General features: G+C 39.0%; 2 protein-coding genes across 3 annotated transcripts in view; one reads left to right on the forward strand and one right to left on the reverse strand.

The window, feature by feature from the left end:
• Positions 1–1,297: 1,297 nt before the first annotated feature.
• pdzd11 (PDZ domain containing 11) lies at positions 1,298–18,658 on the forward strand. 2 transcript variants are annotated; one of them, XM_078412492.1, is made up of 7 exons: positions 1,298–1,385; positions 6,035–6,158; positions 6,983–7,066; positions 7,983–8,039; positions 9,868–9,966; positions 13,881–13,941; positions 15,819–18,658. In XM_078412492.1, exons 2-7 carry the CDS (start codon positions 6,048–6,050, stop codon positions 15,851–15,853), a joined length of 447 nt encoding a protein of 148 aa, XP_078268618.1. In that variant the 5' UTR covers positions 1,298–1,385; positions 6,035–6,047; the 3' UTR covers positions 15,854–18,658. The 2 variants fall into 2 exon arrangements, with proteins under 2 accessions (XP_078268618.1, XP_078268617.1); XM_078412491.1 differs by having other exon boundaries at positions 1,311–1,385; positions 6,015–6,158; positions 15,819–17,089.
• Positions 17,035–22,989, reverse strand: part of LOC144600644 (START domain-containing protein 10-like) — a 34,035-nt gene continuing 28,080 nt past the window's right edge. The window contains exon 6 of the mRNA XM_078412490.1: positions 17,035–22,748. Coding sequence (XP_078268616.1) covers positions 22,533–22,748 — 216 coding nt within the window. The 3' untranslated portion in view covers positions 17,035–22,532. The remainder of the gene's footprint in view (positions 22,749–22,989) is intronic.

Consider the following 22,989-nt stretch of genomic DNA (forward strand, 5'->3'; position numbering starts at 1 on the left):
ACTAAATAAAGCAAAGCCATGGTTGAGGAAGAAGGAAGATATCTTAGAGGAATTCTCTGTGTCAGCACATTTTCTGTGCTGAGAGTCCTGTCAACAGACCAAATGACAGACATGGAGGAACGGAAAATGTGATGGAATCCTTCCAGAAGGTATGGTGAAAAGAAGTACAGCTGAGATAGATGTGAGGGTCTGATGGCTTGGAATGGATGTTTGTCACCATGCTTAGAAATGCTCATGCCATCACAAAGCTTTTCACCATTGGCTGTGCCCTCATCAATCACTTTTTAAAATTATTTCCAAAAACAAACTTTATTCAGAATGCAAAATATATACAAAACAAGAACTATGCCAAAACTCTTCTGACATTCTCAGTGGCTGTACATACATTCCTTAGTGTTGTATTTGGTAGTGTTCACAAAATGATCATTTCTTGGAAAGGATCCGACCCAAAACGTCATGTATCCCCTTTCTCCAGAGATGCTGCCTGACCAGCTGTTGCTCCAGCATTTTGGATCTATTTTCATTATACCAGGTATCCTTCCCATTCATGTGCCCCCCCCCCCCCCCCCCCTCCCCCAGGGTGATATCCCTTCCCTTGTTTGAGGGGCGTCTCCACCCTTGGACCAGAGGCCATAGCCTCAGAATAAAAGGACGTATCTTTAGAAAGGGGAATTTCTTTCAGGTGCAGTGGTGATCCTGTGGAATTTATTGCTACAAACGGCTGTGGAGGCCAAGTCGACAATGGATATTTTTAAGGCAGTTTGACGGACTCTTGATTCGTACGGGTGTCAGGGGTTATGGAGAGAAGGCAGGAGAATGGGGTTGAGAGGGAAACATAGATCAGCCATGATTGAATGGCGGAGTAGACTTGAATGGCCTAATTCTGCTCTTAGAACTTATGAACAGATGCTGCCTGGCCCACCGAGTTCCCCCAGCATTTAGTGTCTATCTTCATGACACCAGGTACCCTTTCCTTGCCTCACCCCTCTCTTCTGGAGAAGGCAGGAACGGGGTACTGATTGAGAATGAGCCATGATCACATTGAATGGTGGTGCTGGCTCGAAGGGCCGAATGGCCTACTCCTGCACCTATTGTCTATTCCGTCCCCTGTTTGAGGGCCTCCTCCACAGACGCTGCCCGGCCCGCTGTTCCCCAGCACCTGGTGTTCAGCTCCAGGAAGGACATTACGTCATCATCCTTTCTGATGTCATCCTATTATCACGTAGGTAGGGGTCGTCCTGATTGACGACGACCGCTGATGACGTCAGGCGCAGGGCGGAGGAGTTGCTCTGGAACCTGATTGGCCGCTGCCGACGTCAGGCGCAGGGCGGAGGCGGCGGTTGGTGACGGGTGGCGCCGGAGCCCGGTTTAAATCAGAGTCTGAGGTAACGATGGGGGAAACGGCCGGGGGTTTAACCACATAATGAGCGGTCAAAGGGTTTTACGTGCACCTGGCTTCGCTGCATTCAGCTCCTGTGGAGTGCGAATGTTATGAGAGCCGAGGCCCAGGAACAGGTCGCTGCTTCTTCGGGAAATTCCCTTCCACTTTCTCTGCGGGGTGTGTCGTGTTGTTGGCTTTGTAAATGCATGGAGGTGTTACCGTGGCTGCCAGAAGCAATAGACAATAGGTGCAGGAGTAGGCCATTCGGCCCTTCGAGCCAGCACCACCATTCAATGTTTATTTACAAAATGCTGGAGTAACTCAGCAGGTCAGGCAGCATCTCGGGAGAGAAGGAATGGGTGACGTTTCGGGTCGAGACTCTTCTTCAGACTGAAGAAGGGTCTCGACCCGAAACGTCACCCATTCCTTCGGTCCTGAGATGCTGCCTGACCTGCTGAGTTACTCCAGCATTTTGTGAATAAACACCTTCGATTTGTACCAGCATCTGCAGTTATTTTCTTATACCACCATTTAATGTGATCATGGCTGGTCATTCTCAATCAGTACCCCGTTCCTGCCTTCTCCCCATACCCCCTGACTCCGCTATCCTTAAGAGCTCTATCTAGCTCTCTCTTGAATGCATTCAGAGACTTGGCCTCCACTGCCTTCTGAGGCAGAGAATTCCACAGATTTACAACTCTCTGACTGAAAAAGTTTTTCCTCATCTCCGTTCTAAATGGCCTACCCCTTATTCTTAAACTGTGGCCCCTGGTTCTGGACTCCCCCAACATTGGGAACATGTTTCCTGCCTCTAACGTGTCCAGCCCCTTAGTAATCTTATATGTTTCGATAAGATCCCCTCTCATCCTTCTAAATTCCTTCTAAATCCCCTCTCATCCTTCTTAGTATACAAGCCTAGCCGCTCCAGTCTTTCAACATACGACAGTCCCGCCATTCTGGGAATACCATACCATATGCAGGGAAGCAACACCATATGCAGAGTAGAATTAGAAGGACAAGAGATCCCACCGGTCAAAATGACCTAAATCGAAAGCAATGTGTACTTCCCTTTCTAACCTATTAGTTATTCGGACAGCTCACTCAATGTTTTCATATTGATTACAATTATATACTTCAGATGAATTTAAATGTTTTAATAACGGAGTTTTATGATCGGGGATTGAATAATATTGATATTTGGTAAACCTGATACACAAAAACACAAAGTTGATGCACAAACATACCTTGTGCAATTTGGAACAACAGAAGGTAACTAAAAAGGAAAACGGGGAGAAAAGATGAAATACAAAGGTAAGCGAGCCAAGAATATAAAGGAGGATAGTAAAAGCTTCTTTAGGTATGTGAAAAGGAAAAGACAATTGTGGGTCCCTTGAAGACAGAAACAGGTGAATTTATTATGGGGAACAAGGAAATGGCAGGCGAGTTGAACAGGTTACTTTGGTTCTTGCTTCACTAAGGAAGACAGAACCAATCTCCCAGATGTACTAGGGGACAGAGGATATAGGGTGATGGAGGAACTGAAGGAAATTCACATTAGTCAAGAAATGGTGTTGGGTAGACTGATGGCTGATAAATCCCCAGTGCCTGATTGTCTGCATCCCAGGGTACTCAAGGAGGTGGCTCTAGAAATCGTGGAAGCATTGGTGATCATTTTCCAATGTTTTATAGATTCTGGATCAGTTCCTGTGGATTGGAGGGTAGCTAATATCCCACTTTTTTTTAAGAAAGGAGGGAGAGGGAAAACAGGGAATTATGGACCAGTTAACCTGACATCGGTGGTGGAGAAGATGCTGGAATCAATTATTAAAGATGCAATAGCGGCACATTTGAATAGCTGTAACAGAATCAGTCCAAGTCAGCATGGATTTACGAAAATAAATCTTGCTTGACTAATCTTCTGGAATTTTTTGAGAATGCACAATGTAAAATGGGAGCCAGTGGATGGTGTATCTGGACCTTCAGAAAGCTTTTGATAAGGTCCCACCTTAAGGAGATTAGTGGGCAAAATTAGAGCACGTGGTATTGGGGGTATGGTATTGACATGGATAGAAAATTGGTTGGCAGACAGGAAACAAAGAGTAGGAATTAATGGTTTCCTTTCAGAATGGCAGGTAGTGACTAGTGGGGTGTTGCAAGGCTCAGTGCTGGGTCTGCAGCGATTCACAATATATATTAATTTAGACGAAGGAATTAAAAGTAACATTAGCAAATTTGCAGATGACATAAAGCTGGGTGGCAGCGTGAACTGTGAAGAGAATGCCATGAGGATGCAGAGTGACTTGGATAGGTTGGGTGAGTGGGAAGATGCATGGCAGATGCAGTATAATGTGGATAAATATGAGGTTATCCATTTTGGTGGCAAGAATAAGAAGGCAGATTATTATCTGAATGGTGTCAGATTAGGAAAAGGGGAAGTGCAATGAGACCTGGGTGTCCTTGTACAGCAGTCACTGAAAATAAGCATGCAGGTACTGCAGGCAGTGAAGAAAGCTAATGGCATGTTGGCCTTCATAATGATAGGAGCAAAGAGGTCATTCTCAGTTGTACAGGGCCCTGGTGAGACCACACCTGGAGTATTGTGTGCAATTTTGATCACCTAATTTGAGGAAGGACATTCTTGCTATTGAGGGAGTGCAGCGTAGGTTCACGAGGATAATTCCCGGGATGGTGGGACTGTCATATGATGAAAGAATGGAACGACTGGGCTTGTATGCACTGGAATTTAGAAGGACGAGTGGGGATCTTGTAGAAACATATAAAATTATTAAGAGATTGGAAACGTTAGATGTAGGAAACATGTTCCCGATGTTGGGAGCGTCCAGAACCAGGGGCACAGTTTTTAAGAATAAGGGGTAGGCCATTTAGAACTGAAATGCGGAAAAACGTTTTCACCCTGAGAGTTGTGAATTTGTGGAATTCTCTGCCTCAGAAGTCAGTGGAGGCTGACTCACTGGATGCATTTGAAAGATAGTTAGATATACTATAGCTCTTGGGGCTTGCGGAATCAAGGGATATTTACTAATTATGTCTTGTACATTCTCATCTAAATTGTTGACACAGACCACAAACACCAATGGGCTCAACACCATTCCCTGAGGCACCACACCAGTCACAGACCTTAGACTGATAAACAACCTGTCACCATCCACTTCTTCCAAGAAGCCAATTCTGTTCTCAGGCAGCTGCTCTCCATGGATCCAATGTGATTGAACCTTTCAGAGCAGCCTTCCATGTGGAACCTTATCAAAGGCCTTGCTGAGAGGTCTCGACCCGAAACGTCACACATTCCTTCTCTCCCGAGATGCTGCCTGACCTGCTGAGTTACTCCAGCATTTTGTGATACCTTCGAAAGGCCTTGCTGAAGTCCATATAGACAACATTGATGGCCTTGCACTCCTCAACCTTCTTAACTACTTCTTCACCTTAATTTTTAAAGACATAATTGGCAAAACAGTAATCTTTAGGTTATTTTAGTTTGCGTTTATTAAGTGTACCAAGGTACAGTTAAAAGCCTTTTGTTACTTGTTAAGTGCACAATTGAAACTCTTAAAATCTATTTTTTAATAAAAAAGACACAATGTGCTGGAGGAAATTAGTGGGTCAGGCAGCATTTCTGGAGATCATGGATAGGTGGTGTTTCGGATCACAACCATTTTACAGTCTGAAGGGTCCTAAACTGAAATATCCATGTTCTCCGAGATGCTGCCTGACCTGCCGAGATACTATCACACTTTTGTTTTGTAAACCAGCATCTAAAGTTCCTTGTGTCTACATTGAAACTCTTGCTGTGCTTTGTTCTTTTTAGCTGATCCATTTATGCCCGGTTCTGTCAGTTTCAAAGTAATTAAAATAGCAAAATCTGGATTGCATTCATTGTACACATTCACAGTGGCAGATGACATGAATAACCAGTCGCCAATTAAGATGCCAGTTCTGACAATTGTGAGCAATTTGTAAAATGGAAATCAAAATAGTTTGAAGAAACAATACGCACAGGTGGCTGTAAATAGAGTTTAGTTAAAAAAATATGAATATAGCCTAACAATCCTGCAAGAGTATGAACCGGGGGTCATTAATTTTAATTTGTGTCTTTTTTATATTATTTAAATCATTGAAGCGAGAACTGTATTGAAAATTCTCACTTCCATTAAAGCAGTTGGCAAATGGTACAATTTTATAAGTTAGTAATTTGCAGTAGTCCATTGAATGCTTGTGCTTTATGGCTACAGAATTACAATGTGTTCCTACTGATGTGCAACTTGATGTTATTGATGTTATTTTTGGTATTCTAGTTATGTATGATGTAGAATTTTTAAAAAAAAAGTATAGATCTAAGAAACGAATTCCAAGTTAAACAAAAACAGGGCATGAGTTTATTTTAAATGAACAAGCCAGACGCACAACAGATCTGTTGCTGTCCACGCACACTTGTGACCATCTTATAGGACAAAAACCTTCAATTCACTGACAGTTTGATGCTACAATAAATGGTCTGTTAGTTCTTTCTGGATGGATGAATGAATAGAGGTGGCTGAATGTCCTTCTCTATATCTTTTATTTATAAGGGTATTTTCATAGCATTTTGCTTCAGTTTATGACCTTGTAATTACAGATTTTACTGGATTATTTCAGAAATAGTAAACCAATGTCGAATCGTGTATACGTGGAGCCAAAAGGTGCTTATGATGATTATCAGTATCCAGTTGTGTTTTTGCCACCATATGAGAATCCTCCCCCCTGGATTCCACTGCATGAGGTAATTGTTTGTACAAATTGTTTTCTCTATGGTACTGTGTCAATGACCTCAAGGTAAAAGTATCTATCAGTGTGATACTGAACATTGCAGGCCTAATTGTGAAGGGGAAGCTTGCTGAAACCAAACTGGCTCATTATTGATGGTGTAACCCAATCTATGACAATGGCATTTCTCTTCCCTTTTCCCTTTCAGAAGGGTACCTTGTTCCTTGAAGATAGACACAAAATGCTGGAGTAACTCAGTGAGTCACACAGCTATCTCTAGAGAAAGGGAATAGGTGAGGTTTCGGGTCGTGATTCTTCTTCACTGGGTCTTGACCCGAAACATCACCTATTCCTTTTCTCCAGAGATGCTACCTGACACGCTGAGTTACTCCAGCATTTTGTGTCTATCTTCGGTGTAAACCAGCATCTGCAGTTCCTTCCAACCTCACCTTGTTCATTGAGGTTGCTACCTCCTGCCCATCATATCTCATTCAGGGTGGAGATGCAAATGACAACGTTTTTAGAGTTCCTAAGTGAAGAAAGCAGAGCAATGATGTTCATGTTGGGTATCTAAGGATTCTGACATTCCAGGTGTCAAACTTGCATCTGTTGTTTCAGTTAGGGTGGACATTGGGAACACGCAAACCTGACAGGGTGTGCCGTGAAAAATTGGCAAGGTGGATATATCATGGCCCCTTTTGGCCCTTCTAATTGCATGCTTGAGTTATTTATGTTAAATTATGTTAAATCTAACATCAGATTTTAATTTTTCAGCAAGTGAAAAATATGGTATGATTGTATAATGGAATAATATTTTGAAAAAACTTTTAATTTCATTAGAGGTTACATCACTCCGATTACAACAACGAGCTGACCCAATTTTTGCCTCGCACAGTCCAGCTGAATAAACCCTCTGGGGCTCAGGTAATAAAGTTTCCTAGTCAAGGACAGGTCTCCAATGTCTACTATTGACAATGTTTTGTATTAAATGTTAAATTTATGCATTAAGTACGATATTCCATGAAAAAATTAAATTAAGTTGTACTCTCAACTAGTTCTTCAATTTAGGTTGCAAAAATTGTCCACAAAAGTAACCCAACTCCAGTGCTGTTGTAGTTTTAGCAAGGGCATAAGAAGGAAATTCTAGCCGTTCTGATGGATTTGTAGCTTTTTCTTTTTCAGACTTTTGAGGAATTTGTGGGTGTGATTATTTGCATTAAATTCGTGGCATTAAACTGTCTTTAATTTGTCACTAATTTGATTTAGCAGTTTTCCTGTGTGTAGATTTATTTTGAAGTGGCCAGTTTGTTAAATTGGCTTGGAAGGAATAAAAGGTTAGGAAAAAAATGCAATGCTGCATGTATGATTTGTGAATTACTCATGTTTGAAGGAATCTTCAATAAAAAGTGACTTCTGGCTATGTAAACACCTTGCCTTCAATTTTAGTTTAGTTTAGAGATACAGGCGGAAACAGGCTCTTCAGCCCACTGAGTTCCTGCCAACTAGCGATCCCCATACACTAGGGCCAATTTACAATTTTTACCAAAGCCAATTAACCTACAAAGCTGTACGTCTTTGAAGTGTGCGAGGAAACCAGTGCGCTTGGTGAAAATCCACGCGGTCAAGGGGAGAACGTACAAACTACATAGACAGCATCCCTAGTCAGGATCGAAACCAAGTCTCTGGCACTGTAAGGCAATAATTCTACCGCTGAGCCACTGTGTCGCCAATTTATAAAACTAATTGTAGAAAGTTATCTAACATTTGAATTTGGCAGTTAGTGAATGTTTTTCTAGAAACAGTGTAATTCAGATGTAACTTGTATTCCTGTTTCCTACAGCTTGGGTTTAACATCCGAGGGGGAAAGGCCTCGCAGCTTGGCATCTTCATATCAAAGGTTGGTGTTTTGGCTTACACCTTGTGTCTCAATGAGCTACTTCAAGTTTTAAATTGAATAGACCAAGTGGATCCGTTGGGCCCAAACCTCTCCTGCATTGGTGCAGCACCCTCTCCTCCCCCCCTCCCCCTCCCATCTCCCTCTCCCTCCCCCTCCCATCTCCCTCTCCTCCCCCCCCTCCCCCTCCCATCTCCCTCTCCTCCCCCGTTCCCGCCCAACCCTCCTCCCCTCCCCCCCAACCCTCCCTCCTCCCCCCTTCCCGCCCAACCCTCCCCCTCCCTCCCTCCTCCCCTCCCCTCCCCCTCCCTCCTCCCCTCCCCCCATCCCTCCTCCATCCCCATCCCCTTCCCCCTTCCTTCCCCTCCCCTCCACTCCATCCCCCTCAACCCTCCTTATCCTCCCTCCTTCCCCCCTCCCTCCCTAGGAGATAGATTTAAACTTTAAAATGTGAATAACTTTAAAAATATAACACCGATTTTAATTAAACTTCTTGCATTAGCACCAAAGGGATGACGGTGAGTAAGGTGGGCCTAAAATTGTCGCGCTATCGTCTACCGTTTTGGCTGTAGTTCAGGAACAAAGAAACAAGCAAACAAGAGTTTTAGTATATAGATGGAGGTTGTTGAACAAAATTTGCTTTGCAATCTGCCTTCTAGGATCTGTTGTGAAATGAATTTGGACAGTCTAAATCTGATTCCCAGTGAATGTAACAACACAGTGCATCACTCATCATTCTTAGCCACAGCATTCATCATTTGTCATTAATTTGTCCATGTCACTCTACAGAAATACTCTGATAGGCAATAGACAAAAGGTCATGTTTGTCCAGGTGCAAAAGGGCATTAACTAGTTTTAGTAATGACAGCCATGAAAACAGCCAGATTGTTGTGAAAAACTCAATCTGGTTCACTAATATCTTGCAGAGAAGTAAATCTGCCATCCTTAACTGGTCTGGTCTGTCCATAATTTCTAACTCGTCCGTGTGGTTGATGATTAAATGCCTCTGCAGTGGTCTAGTAACCAATTCAACTGAAGTATAGTTACATTAAATTAATGAAGGAATAAAATAGAATGGTCTACTTGACCTTGTCCTAGATACTGAATTTGGATATGGCAATGTTACTCCCGGCTCAGCTGACTTTGCAAAGTCCTTCTGACAACCATATGGGGACCAGTGTCTAAATTTGGAGAGCTAGTCCACAGACTAATCAAGCAACTGTGTGACATAGTCAGCTGAGTTTTAAAGTGTTGAGAGAGTTGGCTTTTCATTTAAAATCTAACCTGCCCTCCACTTGCCATGAAATTACTTGGTGATAGAGGGCATTCAATGTGGAAATTACATTATTTCCTGGAACTTAATATTCATTTGATAATCACGTAAATTCACTGCACAATTTTTAAAAATCTTCTATGTGTACCACTCCGGACTGAAGGAAAGTTGTTGATATGCTCCCAGATTTTTTGCAACACAGAAGATTTAGAAAGGTAGTAGGTCCTGTTAAATTAAGTGATGTCTATCTCAAGAGTCAGGGTGTTTAATTGTTACGTGTAATGACAACGGAACAAGCCGCCACAAGGAAGAATTTCATTGTGCCCTTGTCAATACATATTAAAATTAAAATCTCTTGACCCTTGAGATAGATAGCACTTAATTTAATAGGATCTTTTATCTTTCTATATCTTCTGTGTTGGCAGAAAGTTGGTAACAGGTCAACAACCTATCAGTCAGGAGTGATGTACAGAAAGGGAGGGAGATTTTTTTTTAATGGAGTGTAGTGTGTAGTGTTGAGTACTAACCTAAAAATTTGAGGATTTACCTTTTGTGCAGGTAATTCCCGATTCTGACGCAGATCATGCAGGTTTGCAAGAGGGAGACCAGGTTCTTGCTGTAAATGACATTGACTTTCAAGACATAGAGCACAGTAAAGTAAGTATCATCATTCATTGTAGAAACAAGGAACTGCAGATGCTGGTTAATACACCAAAGGATACAAAGTGCTGTTGTAACTCAGTAGGTCAGTTAGCATCATTAAAGAACATGGTAAGGTGACATTTTCTCAATCTGAAACATCACCTATCCATGTTCTCCAGGAATGCCTGACCTGCTGAGTTACTCCAGCACTTTGTATCATCGTTTATTGAATCCACAACAACAAATGGCTGGAATCAATTAATCTATATGAACAATTGTAACGGCATACAATAGAAACATGGTGACTTAATTTTAAAGCTTAAATCTAATTCAGTGTGTATCAGGTACCAGAATATGACAGGGTAGTTGATGACATATTTGGCAACTTAAATGCCTATTTTGTCCTTGAGTAGAATATGTTCAAGGTGCTCTAGAAGATGCTAAACCTTGATTTTCAATGTTTTTATTTATTTGGTAATCATTTAATTCCCAGCATAAGATGCAAGGGAAAATAATTGGCAACCATTGATCAGCAAAGAGAGTAAACTAATTTATAATTAGACAAAAAAGTGCTGGAGTCACTCAGCGGGTCAGGCAGCATTTCTGGAGAAAATGGATAGGTGATGTTTTGGATTGGGACCCTACTTCCGACTCTTTCCACAAATCTGAAGAAGGGTCCTTTGCGCCCTTTTGTGTAAACCAGTATCTGTATTTCCTGGTTTTTACATTTAAAATTAGACAATGTAATTAAAATATAATTTATGTATAATTTGTGTTTGCATGCTTGGCTCGTCTACTATAAGCGCCTGTGATGCTGCCACAAGCAAGATTTTAATTGTACGTGTACCTCAGTGTACTTGTGCATAAGATAATAAACTTGACTTGGCATAGTAACAAAGTAAAATGAGAAAATGTAGAGAACTGATAGGTTAAGTATCATCTGGGGAAGAGAAAGTAAACACCGAGTCAATTAACTACAGTCTTTGGATAGCAATGGTAATGTTTGAGTGGATCTAGTTCAGAATGTTACCATTATAAAACTTTGTGGCGATCAGTGAAACATGGTTGCAGGAGGATTGCGATTGGCAATTAAATATTCCAGGATTTCATTGTTTCAGATGTGATAGAATCGGAGGGGCAAGAGGTGGGGGTGTTGCATTGCTTGTCAGGGAGGATATCACAGCAGTGCTTTGGCAGGACAGACTAGAAGGCTCGATTAGGGAGGCTGTTTGGGTGGAACTCAGAAATGAGAAAGGTTTAGCAACACTTATAGGAGTGTATTATAGACCGCCAAATAGGGAACGAGAATTGGAAGAGCAAATATGTAAGGAGATAGCAGATATTAGTAGTATGTATAGATATGATATGATAGTAAGCACAGAGCAGTGATTGTGGGTGATTTCAATGTTCCGTATATAGACTGGGAATCACATTCTGTTACAGGGCTGGATGGTTTGGAGTTTGTAAAATGTGTGCAGGATAGTTTTTTGCAGCAATACGTAGAGGTACCTACCAGAGAAGGGGCAGTGTTGGACCTCCTGTTAGGAAATGAGACGGGTCAGGTGACGGAGGTATGTGTTGAGGAGCACTTTGGGTCTAGTGATCACAATGCCATTAGTTTCAATATAATTATGGAGAAGGTCAAATCTGGACCAAGGGTTGAGATTTTGGATTGGAGAAAGGCTAATTTTGAGGAGATGAGAAAGGATTTAAAAGGAGTGAAATGGAACTTTTTGTTTTATGAAAAGGATATAATAGAGAAATGGAGGATATTTAAAGGTGAAATTTTGAGAGTACAGAGTCTTTATGTCCCTGTTCGGTGGAAAGGAAAGAATAATAATTTGAAAGAGCCGTGGTTTTCCAGGGAAATTGGACACTTGGTTTGGAAAAAGAGGGAGATATACAATAAATATAAGCGGCAGGGAGTAAATGAGGTTCTTGAGGAATATAAAGAATGTAAAAGGAATCTTAAGAAGGAAATTAGAAAAGCGAAAAAAAGATATGAGGCTGCTTTGGCAAGTAATGTAAAAGTAAACCCCAAGGGGTTCTACAGATATGTCAATAGCAAAAGGATAGCGAGGGATAAAATTGGTCCATTAGAGAGTCAGAGTGGACAGCTATGTGCTGAGCCGGAAGAAATGGGGGAGATATTAAACAATTTCTTTTCTTCGGTATTCACCGAGGAGAAGGATATTGAATTATGTGAGGTAAGCGAAACAAGTAGAGTAGTGATGGAAATTATGAGGATTAAAGAAGAGGAGGTACGGACACTTTTGAAAAATATAAAAGTGGATAAGTCTCCAGGTCCTGATAGGATATTCCCTAGGACTTTGAGGGAAGTTAGTGCAGAAATAGCAGGGGCTATGACGGAAATATTTCAAACGTCATTAGAAACGGGGATGGTGCCGGAAGATTGGCGCATTGCGCATGTTGTGCCTTTGTTTAAAAAAGGTTCTAAAAGTAAACCTAGCAATTATAGACCTGTTAGTTTGACGTTTGTGGTGGGAAAATTAATGGAAAAGATACAGGGACAATATATATAATTGTTTGGATAAACAAGGCCTGATTAGAAACAGTCAACATGGATTTGTGCCTGGAAGGTCATGTTGGACTAATCTTCTTGAATTTTTTGAGGAGGTTACCAGGGAAATTGATAAGGGCAAGGCTGTGGATGTTGTCTATATGGACTTCAGTAAGGCATTTGACAAGGTTCCACATGGAAGGTTGATTAAGAAGGTTAAATCGTTGGGTATTAATAGTGAGGTTGCAAGATGGATTCAACAATGGCTGAATGGGAGATACCAGAGGGTAATGGTTGACAATTGTATGTCAGGTTGGAGGCCAATGTCTAGTGGAGTACCCCAAGGATCTGTGTTGGGTCCACTGTTGTTTGTCATTTACATTAATGATCTGGATGATGGTGTGGCAAATTGGATTAGTAAATATGCAGATGATACTAAGATAGGTGGTGTAGTTAATAATGAAGTAAAGTTTCAAAGTCTACAGAGAGACTTGGGCCTTTTGGAAGGGTGGGCTGAAAGATGGCAGATGGAGTTTAATGCTGATAAGTGTGAGGTGCTGCATTTTGATAGGACAAATCAAAATAGGACGTACAGGGTAAATGGTAGGGAATTGAGGAATGCAGTGGAACAGAGGGATCTGGGAATAACTGTGCATTGTTCCCTGAAGGTGGAATCTCATGTGGATAGGGTGGTGAAGAAGGCGTTTGGTATGCTTGCCTTTATAAATCAGAGCATCGAGTATAGAAGTTGGGGTGTAATGTTAAAATTGTACAGGGCATTGGTGAGGCCGAATCTGGAGTATGGTGTGCAGTTCTGGTCGCCAAATTATAGGAAGGATGTCGACAAAATGGAGAGGGTACAGAGATTTACTAGAATGTTGCCTGGGTTTCAGCACTTAAGCTACAGAGAGAGGTTGAACAGGTTGGGTCTTTATTCTTTGGAGCGTAGAAGGTTGAGGGGGGACTTGATAGAGGTTTTTAAAATTTTGAGAGGGACGGACAGAGTTGACGTGGGTAGGCTTTTCCCTTTGAGAGTGGGGAAGATTCCAACAAGGGGACATAGCTTCAGAATTGAGGGACAAAAGTTTAGGGGTAACATGAGGAGTAACTTCTTTACTCAGAGGGTGGTGGCTGTATGGAATGGGCTTCCGGTGGAAGTGGTGGAGGCAGGCTCGATTTTATTATTTAAGAGTAAATTGGATAGGTATATGGATAAGAGGGGATTAGAGGGTTATGGTCTGAGTGCAGGTAGATGAGACTAGGTCAGGGAGAGTGGTCGGCGTGGACTGGTAGGGCCGAATGGGCCTGTTTCCGTGCTGTAGTTGTTATATGGTTATATGGTTTTAATCATGTGCTTTTCTCATTTAAAGTATTTTTCATTGCTTAATACAAATTTTCCATTACACAGGCTGTTGAGATCCTGAAATCTGCCAAAGAGATTATAATGCGGGTTCGCTACTTTCCATATAGTAAGTAGAAGCCTAATTGGTTTAGGAACAGGTGTTTGTATTCAACTTCAATTTTTTTTTAACTGATTTCATATTTTCTCATGACATAGTTGGTGGTGATCATAACAATAATCATTGAATGTGGGACGAAACCAAAGCACCAAAAAGAAGTGCACTCACAGGGAAAACATGCAGACTACACACTACAGCATAGGTCACGATTGAACCTGAAACCATTGTTTCACTGATCTCAATCCCATATGCTGTTGAACTGTATTCCATCATATATATTGCTGGGTAAAGATCCGTTTTCTAAGTTTTAACTGATCCAGTATTCACAATCTTTTGTGGGAAAGTTCCATATTTCTACCATATAGACGGAATCAAAATTTAATATCAAATGGCTTGGCTGCCATTTCACTATTGGTGACGCAGCTGGTAGAGTTACTGCCTCGGCACCATCAACCCGTGTTCAATCCTAACCTCGGGTACTGTCTGCGGAGTTTGCACATTCTTCCCACAATGCCGTGGATTTCCTGCGGGTGCTCTAATTTCCTCGTCCCATATCTCAAAGACGTGCAAGTTTGTTGGTTAATTGGCCTGAGTAAATTGCCCCTGGTGTGTAAAGAATATAGTGTGAACGGGCGATCAATGGTCAGTGTGGACTCGATGGGCCAAAAGGTCAATTTCCATGCTGCATCTCTAAAGTAGATTCATGTCTAGGTCTCAATGTGAAGAAATAGATTATTTGAATGTACTTTTTACTTTGGTTATGTGGGGGTGGTAAACAAAAGATAACAGCCAAGTTATTGCTACTCTCTTAATCCCCAGTGTGCTGACTGCTATATTAAATGTACCTCGAGGTATAAAGCCAGTATACATATGGGGGTTTGATCATTCTATACAAATCAGGCATAATTTCTTCCCCTCAGTAGTACCCATAATGTAAAGGTTAATATTCTCTGAGCCTTATTAATCATACACTCAATATTTACAATCCCAAAGTCTTCATTGTTGCTATGACAAACTTTAGACACAAGGTGGATGAGCTTGCACATTGAATTCTGGTTTCCCCCTATTCATTCTGGGGAACCTGCAGCACTATTGTAATATTAACTAATTGTTGTATCAGGGTTAGACAGCATCCAGGAATAGAAAATAATGGCCTTCCAACAGACTTAGAAAAAGTTATTTACCCAAGATGTGAGATATTAGAAATTTAAAAAAATCCTGAGAAAGGAGGAAAGGGGAAAAATATAATGTGATAGGTTGAAAAGTATATGATTACATTTACACGTCCAGATTCATCTTTTGCTTTTTCCATTCATTTTTGTCTTTGCTTGCTGTTACCTTCCACCTTATAAAGTTGCAAAACTGTATTCTGTTGGCTTTCACAAATCAAAGTTCCAGGGCCAACAGCAGCAGACATATTTTTAGAAACTAAATTTAGTTTCATCTGATGAGAGCAAATAGGTAATCTTGCTGCGTGCAGCTATTTCAATTAAATTTCTAATTATCTCATTGGTTTTAATTATGAGCCTTGACATTAATGATTTGTATTGTTGACGCTATCTTGAATAAGGACGTCACAATTACTTTGTAGCACACTTTATGAGGAAAAACGTCTTCATCCAGAGTTGTGAATCTATGGAATTCTCTGCCACAATTGGCAATCCAATTCACTGGATGTTTTCAAGTGAGTTAGATTTAGCTCTTGGGACTAAAGGAATCAAGCGATATGGGGAAAAAGCAGAAACTTGGCATGATCATATTGAATGGCGGTGCTGACTCCAAGGGCCGAATGGCCTACTCCTGCACCAATTTTTCTGTTTCTTATGGGATTGAATGCTATTTGCTTTCTAAATCTATTATGAATATTATTTTTGGCTCTATTTCAGATTTCCAAAGGCAGAAGGAAAGAACAGTTCATTAAAAGGAGATTCCACTGATGGCCATCTAAAAGGATCACTCCCTCAGCAATTAACTAGAAATGTGATACCTCACTGTCTTAACTGATCATTATTGCATCAGTTTAGGATTCTGAAATTAGGTATTTGTGGAAATGCAAATTGAGTTTTATATATATTTTCTATTTAGTCAGTCATTCTTTAGAGTAACACTTGGGTAAACCCTAACAGTCTTGTGATGTGAAAATGTACCTAGTTCTGTAAAAGTGATATCTAACCTGACCAAGGAGTAGCCATAAGTGTTTATACATCTTACACTGGATCAATTTTTAATAATGGATATTGGATTTAGCCTGTTTTTTAATAATTAATCAGAATAAAAACAAATGGTAGAATTGGGTAATAACTGGAATGCTGAAGATTCAGATCAATATTGCCACCGCTCCTGCTGCCACTGACTCCATTTCGTTCCAGCAGCTGCAACAATTTGCTTTTGAAATAAAACTAAACTTTTTTAAAATCAATATGATTGTTTGCATTGTAACTAACTGATTTTTCACCTAAGCAAATGATATTGAAAGGGGTTGGAGAAAGCAACCCCATTTCTGTAATTGTTCCAGCTGTGTCAGGTAATAGAATAAATAAAAGGCCTTATTTCATCATGGTAATAATAAACAGGAAACACTGGATGCATCAAATTATTTGGATTAAGGGGTTCTGTAACCATCTATATAAATAGTAGATATGAATGGCTTCTCTTGTTACACCTTCAGAAATGCCACTGCTGAAACAGGAGACTGTACCAGCAAAAACCTGGGCTTTCGGTTTGGCACTGTATAAATGTATAAATGTATAAATGTAAATACTGCATTTACAAATTTTATTCAAATATTTTTGTGTCTCTAGCTGAACCATTCATAGTGCAAATTGATTTTAGTATGCTTTTGGCCAAGTAGAGATGCTGCACAGACAATTATTTTGTGAGAAGAGGGAAATATTTTTGATCTTTGCAATTGAAGTAGAAGTGTGATGTAAAAGTCCCTTTGCCTTATTAACACTCAAACATAGTCCATCTTGGAAAAGCACCATACTTCAAAGCCCCGATAAGAGACACACCATTGTTCAATAACTATATTTTACTTGTAACAGTTAGTGTGGAAAGTATTATTGAGCTAGAATTTAAAATTAACTTAAACTAATTCAGTTTCATTTAAATCTGTAGTTTTGATGAGATGAAATCAATGTAAACAATTTCTGTATCTGATTTATAATAGCTTGATTCAAGTATAAATTTGACAATGCTGTAATCAGGTTTTGGTATCAAAACAAAACTAATAGCAAGTTCAAGATTCACCACAAAGGAGTTGATTCATTCACTTAATTCCCTCCACAGTCTCATCTGCTAGAGGCACTTAAGTATTTTCACACTTGCCTTTAATTTCCTAAAAGTTAAGTTTGAGTGCTGATCAACTGTGTGATTATAGTGTCTATTTCAATTCTGAATTACTCTTACTCCATTGGCAATGGGGAGAAAAATATCTCTGCATTATCTGCAGTGCCCTACTGCTACACCAGGAACGACCTAACAATTGATTTCCTTCCTCTGTTGGGCATTTCACAATTTGACGAAACAACACTGGGACCCCAAGCCATTTCATAGATTGAAAATCATACTGCTTTGTAATATGTTGGGAATTAACTGCAGCAGTGTCGATCTCCTTTAGCTATTAGGAGGGGCTGTGTGACATATTGAATACCTTTGTACTCCAAACTTGAGGATTTAAGTGCTAGGTACCAAATGAATTAATCAGATGTAATGCTTCCTGTCCTGTATTCCATTTACTCCTAGGTCAGGGAGTAAATGTACAGTACAGAAAGCTTTAATTTAGTGACTAAATGTTCCTAAAAATAGACTTATTTCTTCAGCTAAGCTTCAGAGCTGTAGTTCTCAAGTCACATGATTTAAATGTAATCATTGACTTACTACCAAATTGAACAAAAGTTCACTGTAGTTGTGTTCACTGAAGTTATCAGGAAATATTAATCCTTGAATCTCTTAAAAGCAAGTTTAAATTTTGAAACTTTAAATAATATGGTTGTTTGTCTCCTTCAATGTCCTCCTTGTAGTAGCTCGGTGATAACATTGAAAAGTAAGTCTTTAGTTGTCTCCCTATCTTTTTAACTTTTCCTTTCACTGTTTGACATTTCACAATTTTCTGTGAAGAATTATTGTGCACATTGGAATTTTCCGTCAACCTTTTGAACAGGTTTGTGACCTTGGCACAGGAATATTTCCAAAAAGAAAAATTATGCTTGTTCTCTGTAATTTAACATGGAAACCCAAAAAAGTATTTGATACTATCCATCTAGAGCTTCTGCAACCTGTATTACAGTAAAAAAAGTAGGGCACACGTGCATAATTGGGGTGGTGTGTTTGTTCCCCATCCAGGAGTTACTAGAGGATTAACTTTGTTTCTTACTAACCTGAAACAAAGCTAAATAAGGCAGTCTACTCTTCCCTGCTTGATACAAGCTTAAACGTCACATTATCCACTGTAAAAATGCACACTTTTTAAAAAATGGATCAGAATTAAAATATTGAGAGCACATTGTCATTAATTGATCATTTTGATGCATGTAAAAATGTCTTAGATTAAGTAATCTTTGCTCAGTCCTCCAGGTAAAATTTATATTCAAATGTTTCTCCAGACTTATCCTGATCTATCAAGAAAACAGAGGCCAAAATTTATATCCCATCATTCTAGATTTGTTTAAAGTATTTCAAGCATTTATTAATGCATGTAACCCAGGTAAATGAGCTTGTGTGATAAACAAAAAATGTACCCCAAAAAAAAATCACTTTGGCAACATTACAATTGCCAATATTGTCATTACAGCATTACAAAAGTAATTACTTAAAAAATTAATCAAAGTTAAGGTGTTCCTTTTGTTTATACTATTGTTTCTGATGTTAAATATTAACATCACAAAAAAAAATCTGTGCAGCAAAATGACAACTCTTGGTTGAACCAAAATATACTTTAACCTCAGTTCAATGTCTGTATGAACATGAGCATTTATAGCAGTCATACAAGATACATTTATGAAAAAAAAATCCTCTGTGCCTAGATGCCAGCAGCAAATCACACGGTTCATTTATGAATTTTCTTATGGAGGGTAGGTTGATCAGAAATGAAAAGGAATACCTTTAAAAAAAATCACAAAAATACATTGGAAGGTGAATATCAGTGCATGTGAGTATAGTATTATCACTGAATAAACTGAACAACTTCTACACCACCTCATAACTAAGACAAAGATCATAACCTTACACGCATTATTTCTTAAAATTACTTTATGTTGCTCAAGTGGAAACTATTTGGGATCTTCTATCCTAACAGTCCCTTCTCTTTGAGAAAGAGAAAGTGGAAAAGATTCAAACTTCACTATTACAAGTGTATATTGTTAACATTTATAATTATCCATCCTAAATACAAAAAAATGGAAACAGTTCAATTTGATGGCAGCAACAAGAACCACAGACACTACAAATTCCCAAATGTTCATTTTTGGCACAGTATATTTTAAGCAAGATTAAAGTAGAAGTGCAACATGTGTTTGACAAATTCTCTCCATACAATATAAAGAAGGGTGGATTGCTGATTTCAAAATATGCTTTAAATTAAATATAGAACCAACATTAATTCTGCAGCGTGGAAGGTTGCAGTCCCCCCCCGCCCACCCAAAGAAACAAGAAACTTCAGCTTTGCTAAATGGTCCATTCAAAAATAGCAAGATGGTTTCACATTGAATGGACCATTTAACTCCAGTATGACAAAAGTAAGCCACCTGTTCAAATGTTTCAGAAGAAAACGCCAATATGTTGCAATGGGACACTGCTGAAATCATGGAGCATTTTCTTTATGCGATGCAGGCAGGAGGAAAAGTGCATTAATGAATCATAGTCCAGAAGAGATTTTGACGTTTCTGAACAATTCTTAGTGCCAAGGATGAGACCAGTCTTCCACATTTTTAATTTTATCAATGTACTCTAACATCTACTTGCAAACCCAAAGGTAAATGATTAAGCAATGTTAAATGACCTTGCAATAATTTACTAGTAACAAACCAGTAGTATTACTAAATCTTCAATAATGCCTAATTGACAAATGTATTATTTTATCTTACATAGATTAAAAAGCCAGAAGCATGATTATGATGTTCTAGATCATTTAGTTATGGATTAGCACTTATTATTTGGTGTTGGCAATGAGGTGAACATAAAGGTTTGGGTAAAACTTTAAATTATATTGGTTTATCCTTCATGTACAATACCCACATAAATGACAACAGCACAACTAAATAGTAACTTACCTAATGGACACCTGTGTACCAGATACGGCAACCTTTAGTAAGGCGTTACATTTTCTGAATTTCATTACAAAAACATTTGCAAAAATCAATAAAATGTATTGCAGAGCCAATTATCTCTGCAGGCCAAAATATATCGACCATCAGCAAGCATCTTTTCACAAAAATAGAATATTTTTAAGCCTTTTGTCCTAATATGTAGAGACCTCAGATTAAATAAATGTATAATAGCACTAGAATGTTGATACCTGACAAGCAACGCCCTAAACGTGAAGGCCAAATGTTTACATTCAAAATACTCACTAATTTAACAAAAGGTCATCTTAGGTATCTCCAAGTATTTGAGAGTTATGGAATTGAGTGGCAAGCACAGTTTTATAAAATGGGACCTCTATATAAATTACACCTATTAAATACAGACTGATTCCCAATAAGTGATAGAATAAAAAAACACCAAAAAGGTTATTTGGAGATTTAGACATCTGTTGATTGGTAGGTTGCAAGTTTAAATGTTTTCCCTGACTGCACAATTTACTCAGAAAATACCAAAGCATTTACTACTTGCGATTTCATGATTTTTTTCTTCAAGATTACAATGCACATCTAAAGTTGATCAGTCAAACAAGGCTGAAGATTTATTTGAAGAAAATGTGGATTTTACCTTAATTTCTTGATTCAATGTTTTGGAAGCAGCTTTTTAAAGATTTTAACAGCAGTTGAAGAACAATGTATTGCAGACTCCTTAATCTATTGTAGATGATTTATATTCTCACAAACTAATAATTAAATGCATTTGTACTGCAATATGTTTTGAACTTGAGGATGCTTCTAAATTCCAATTCTCATAAATTCTGACTAGACCATGGTGGCCATAATCCAAGTCTCAATCCCACAAGTAATTTTCATGTGTGTCACAGAACCAGCATTGACAATGTCTTGCTCTGGGACAGGGCATGGAGTATGTCAACTCATGGTGGTTTTCAATTTATGAACAAAATGAGAATCAAAATTGATGCCATCTCTTTTGGAGGCTGAATAATTCTACTAATGAAACTACGTTAAATATTTTGGTCCAACTTGTCCCTTTCAAAATCAAAATCTTTCCCCCCTATTTTACATCTGCTCCCTCACACCAGAAATAATTTACTAACATACAAAATCCATCACATCCTACTAAACAAGAACAATTCATTGTTAAAGACAATAACACAAAATGAAGAGCAACAATATAAAGTTCCTATCGACGGGAAACACCATGGTGGTTGACATCCAATATGTATTTCTCCATTTAAATTTCAATAATTTCACTTCTGCTTAGTTGTAGTTCTGTTTCCTGACCTGGTCAATTAAATGGTAACAATTCACCCCCGATTTCAAATCTTACTCTTATTGAAGAAGCTGCAGGCTCTCAGGATTTTAAAGAGATGGTGGCAGTTAATATTTAAAATAAGAACAAAATGGTAAAGTTTAAACTTCCATCATTAGGAGAAAGAAGTGGCTGAAGAAGTGAAACAATGCACTGCTGCGGGGCCCAGTTCTTTTGAATGACTAACTCCACCAGGGAGATACATGCCCCCATGGCACCAACCACCACCACCTTCAGCCTCGGAACCCACATTTCTAAATCTTGGACAAAGATAACTTTACAGCTTTGAAACAAAGGTAACTGAATACTCCTACTAGATTTTTAGATTTAAATGTTCATATTCTCACCCCTTGCAATGAAATTCAAACTATGCACAATTACCACCAGTGATTAAGCAAAAAAGACTGTCGCATGCAGCATCTAGATCAAGTTACGTAACTGAAAATCAAGCTCTTGAGGCACAAAATGATAACATCATGACCAGAATTGCACACAGAGAGAATGCTGCGGGTTAATTAGTCCTTCCAAAAAATATAACATTACAAAAAAGAGAAAAAGAAAAAAATCACATTTTCTTTATAACTATTATAACTTCTTCCCAACTCACCAAGAAACCTAAAAAGCCTGCAGTTCAAAGATGCTTCATTAAAGGAGAATTTCTCAAGTCAGCTATCATTCCAACTGCAAGGCATATTCCAATAGACCATAACCCCCATTGTTGTGACTGATTCATTTCAATTACTCAAGATCGCAACAGTATTTAACTCACACCAGTGCAAATATCTAATTTATTGTCTGAATGTCAGATCCTTTGTGTAAGTAACCTTGATTTAATAATATCCACCTCCCAAATCACCAGATTAACCCACTGTTAAGAATTTGTCACCCAAATACTAAAGGGCCAATTATGAACTTTTCCTCCTGCAAAGTTCTCCTTACAGTACTGTTAGGAAAAATGAAATGTGATTTCAGCCTTTTATGCCTTCTTCATCACTAACATTCTCTTCAGATAAGGCACTTTCATCAATATTTTCTAGTGAATCGGCATGCTGGATTGAGAGTAAATCAAGGTTCATGGTCGGAAGTTTATTCTGTTCTGGGTAGAGCCAAGGTTTGAAGTCTGGTCTGTTCTTCTGTTTCCACTCTGGGTACTTGAGACACACTTTGTGTATTCGCTTAAGAACCTAAAATACACACAGATGTTCATTTATAATGTTTATATAGCATCTAACATTGGAAAAATCACCACAGCATTTCACAAGGATATTTTCAGATAAAAGTTAAAATTAGGCATATTAACATTAGAAGCCCTACAGCAATACACCATTCTAAGAAGCCAGTTTTGAGTATTCTTTTCAATACTTTTAAAAAAATATTTGCTGTCAAGACCCGACCAAGGCTTTCTCAGGATACTCTGTACAATTA

This window comes from Rhinoraja longicauda, chromosome 15 (assembly GCF_053455715.1).
Source record: "Rhinoraja longicauda isolate Sanriku21f chromosome 15, sRhiLon1.1, whole genome shotgun sequence".
Taxonomy (NCBI): domain Eukaryota; kingdom Metazoa; phylum Chordata; class Chondrichthyes; order Rajiformes; family Arhynchobatidae; genus Rhinoraja; species Rhinoraja longicauda.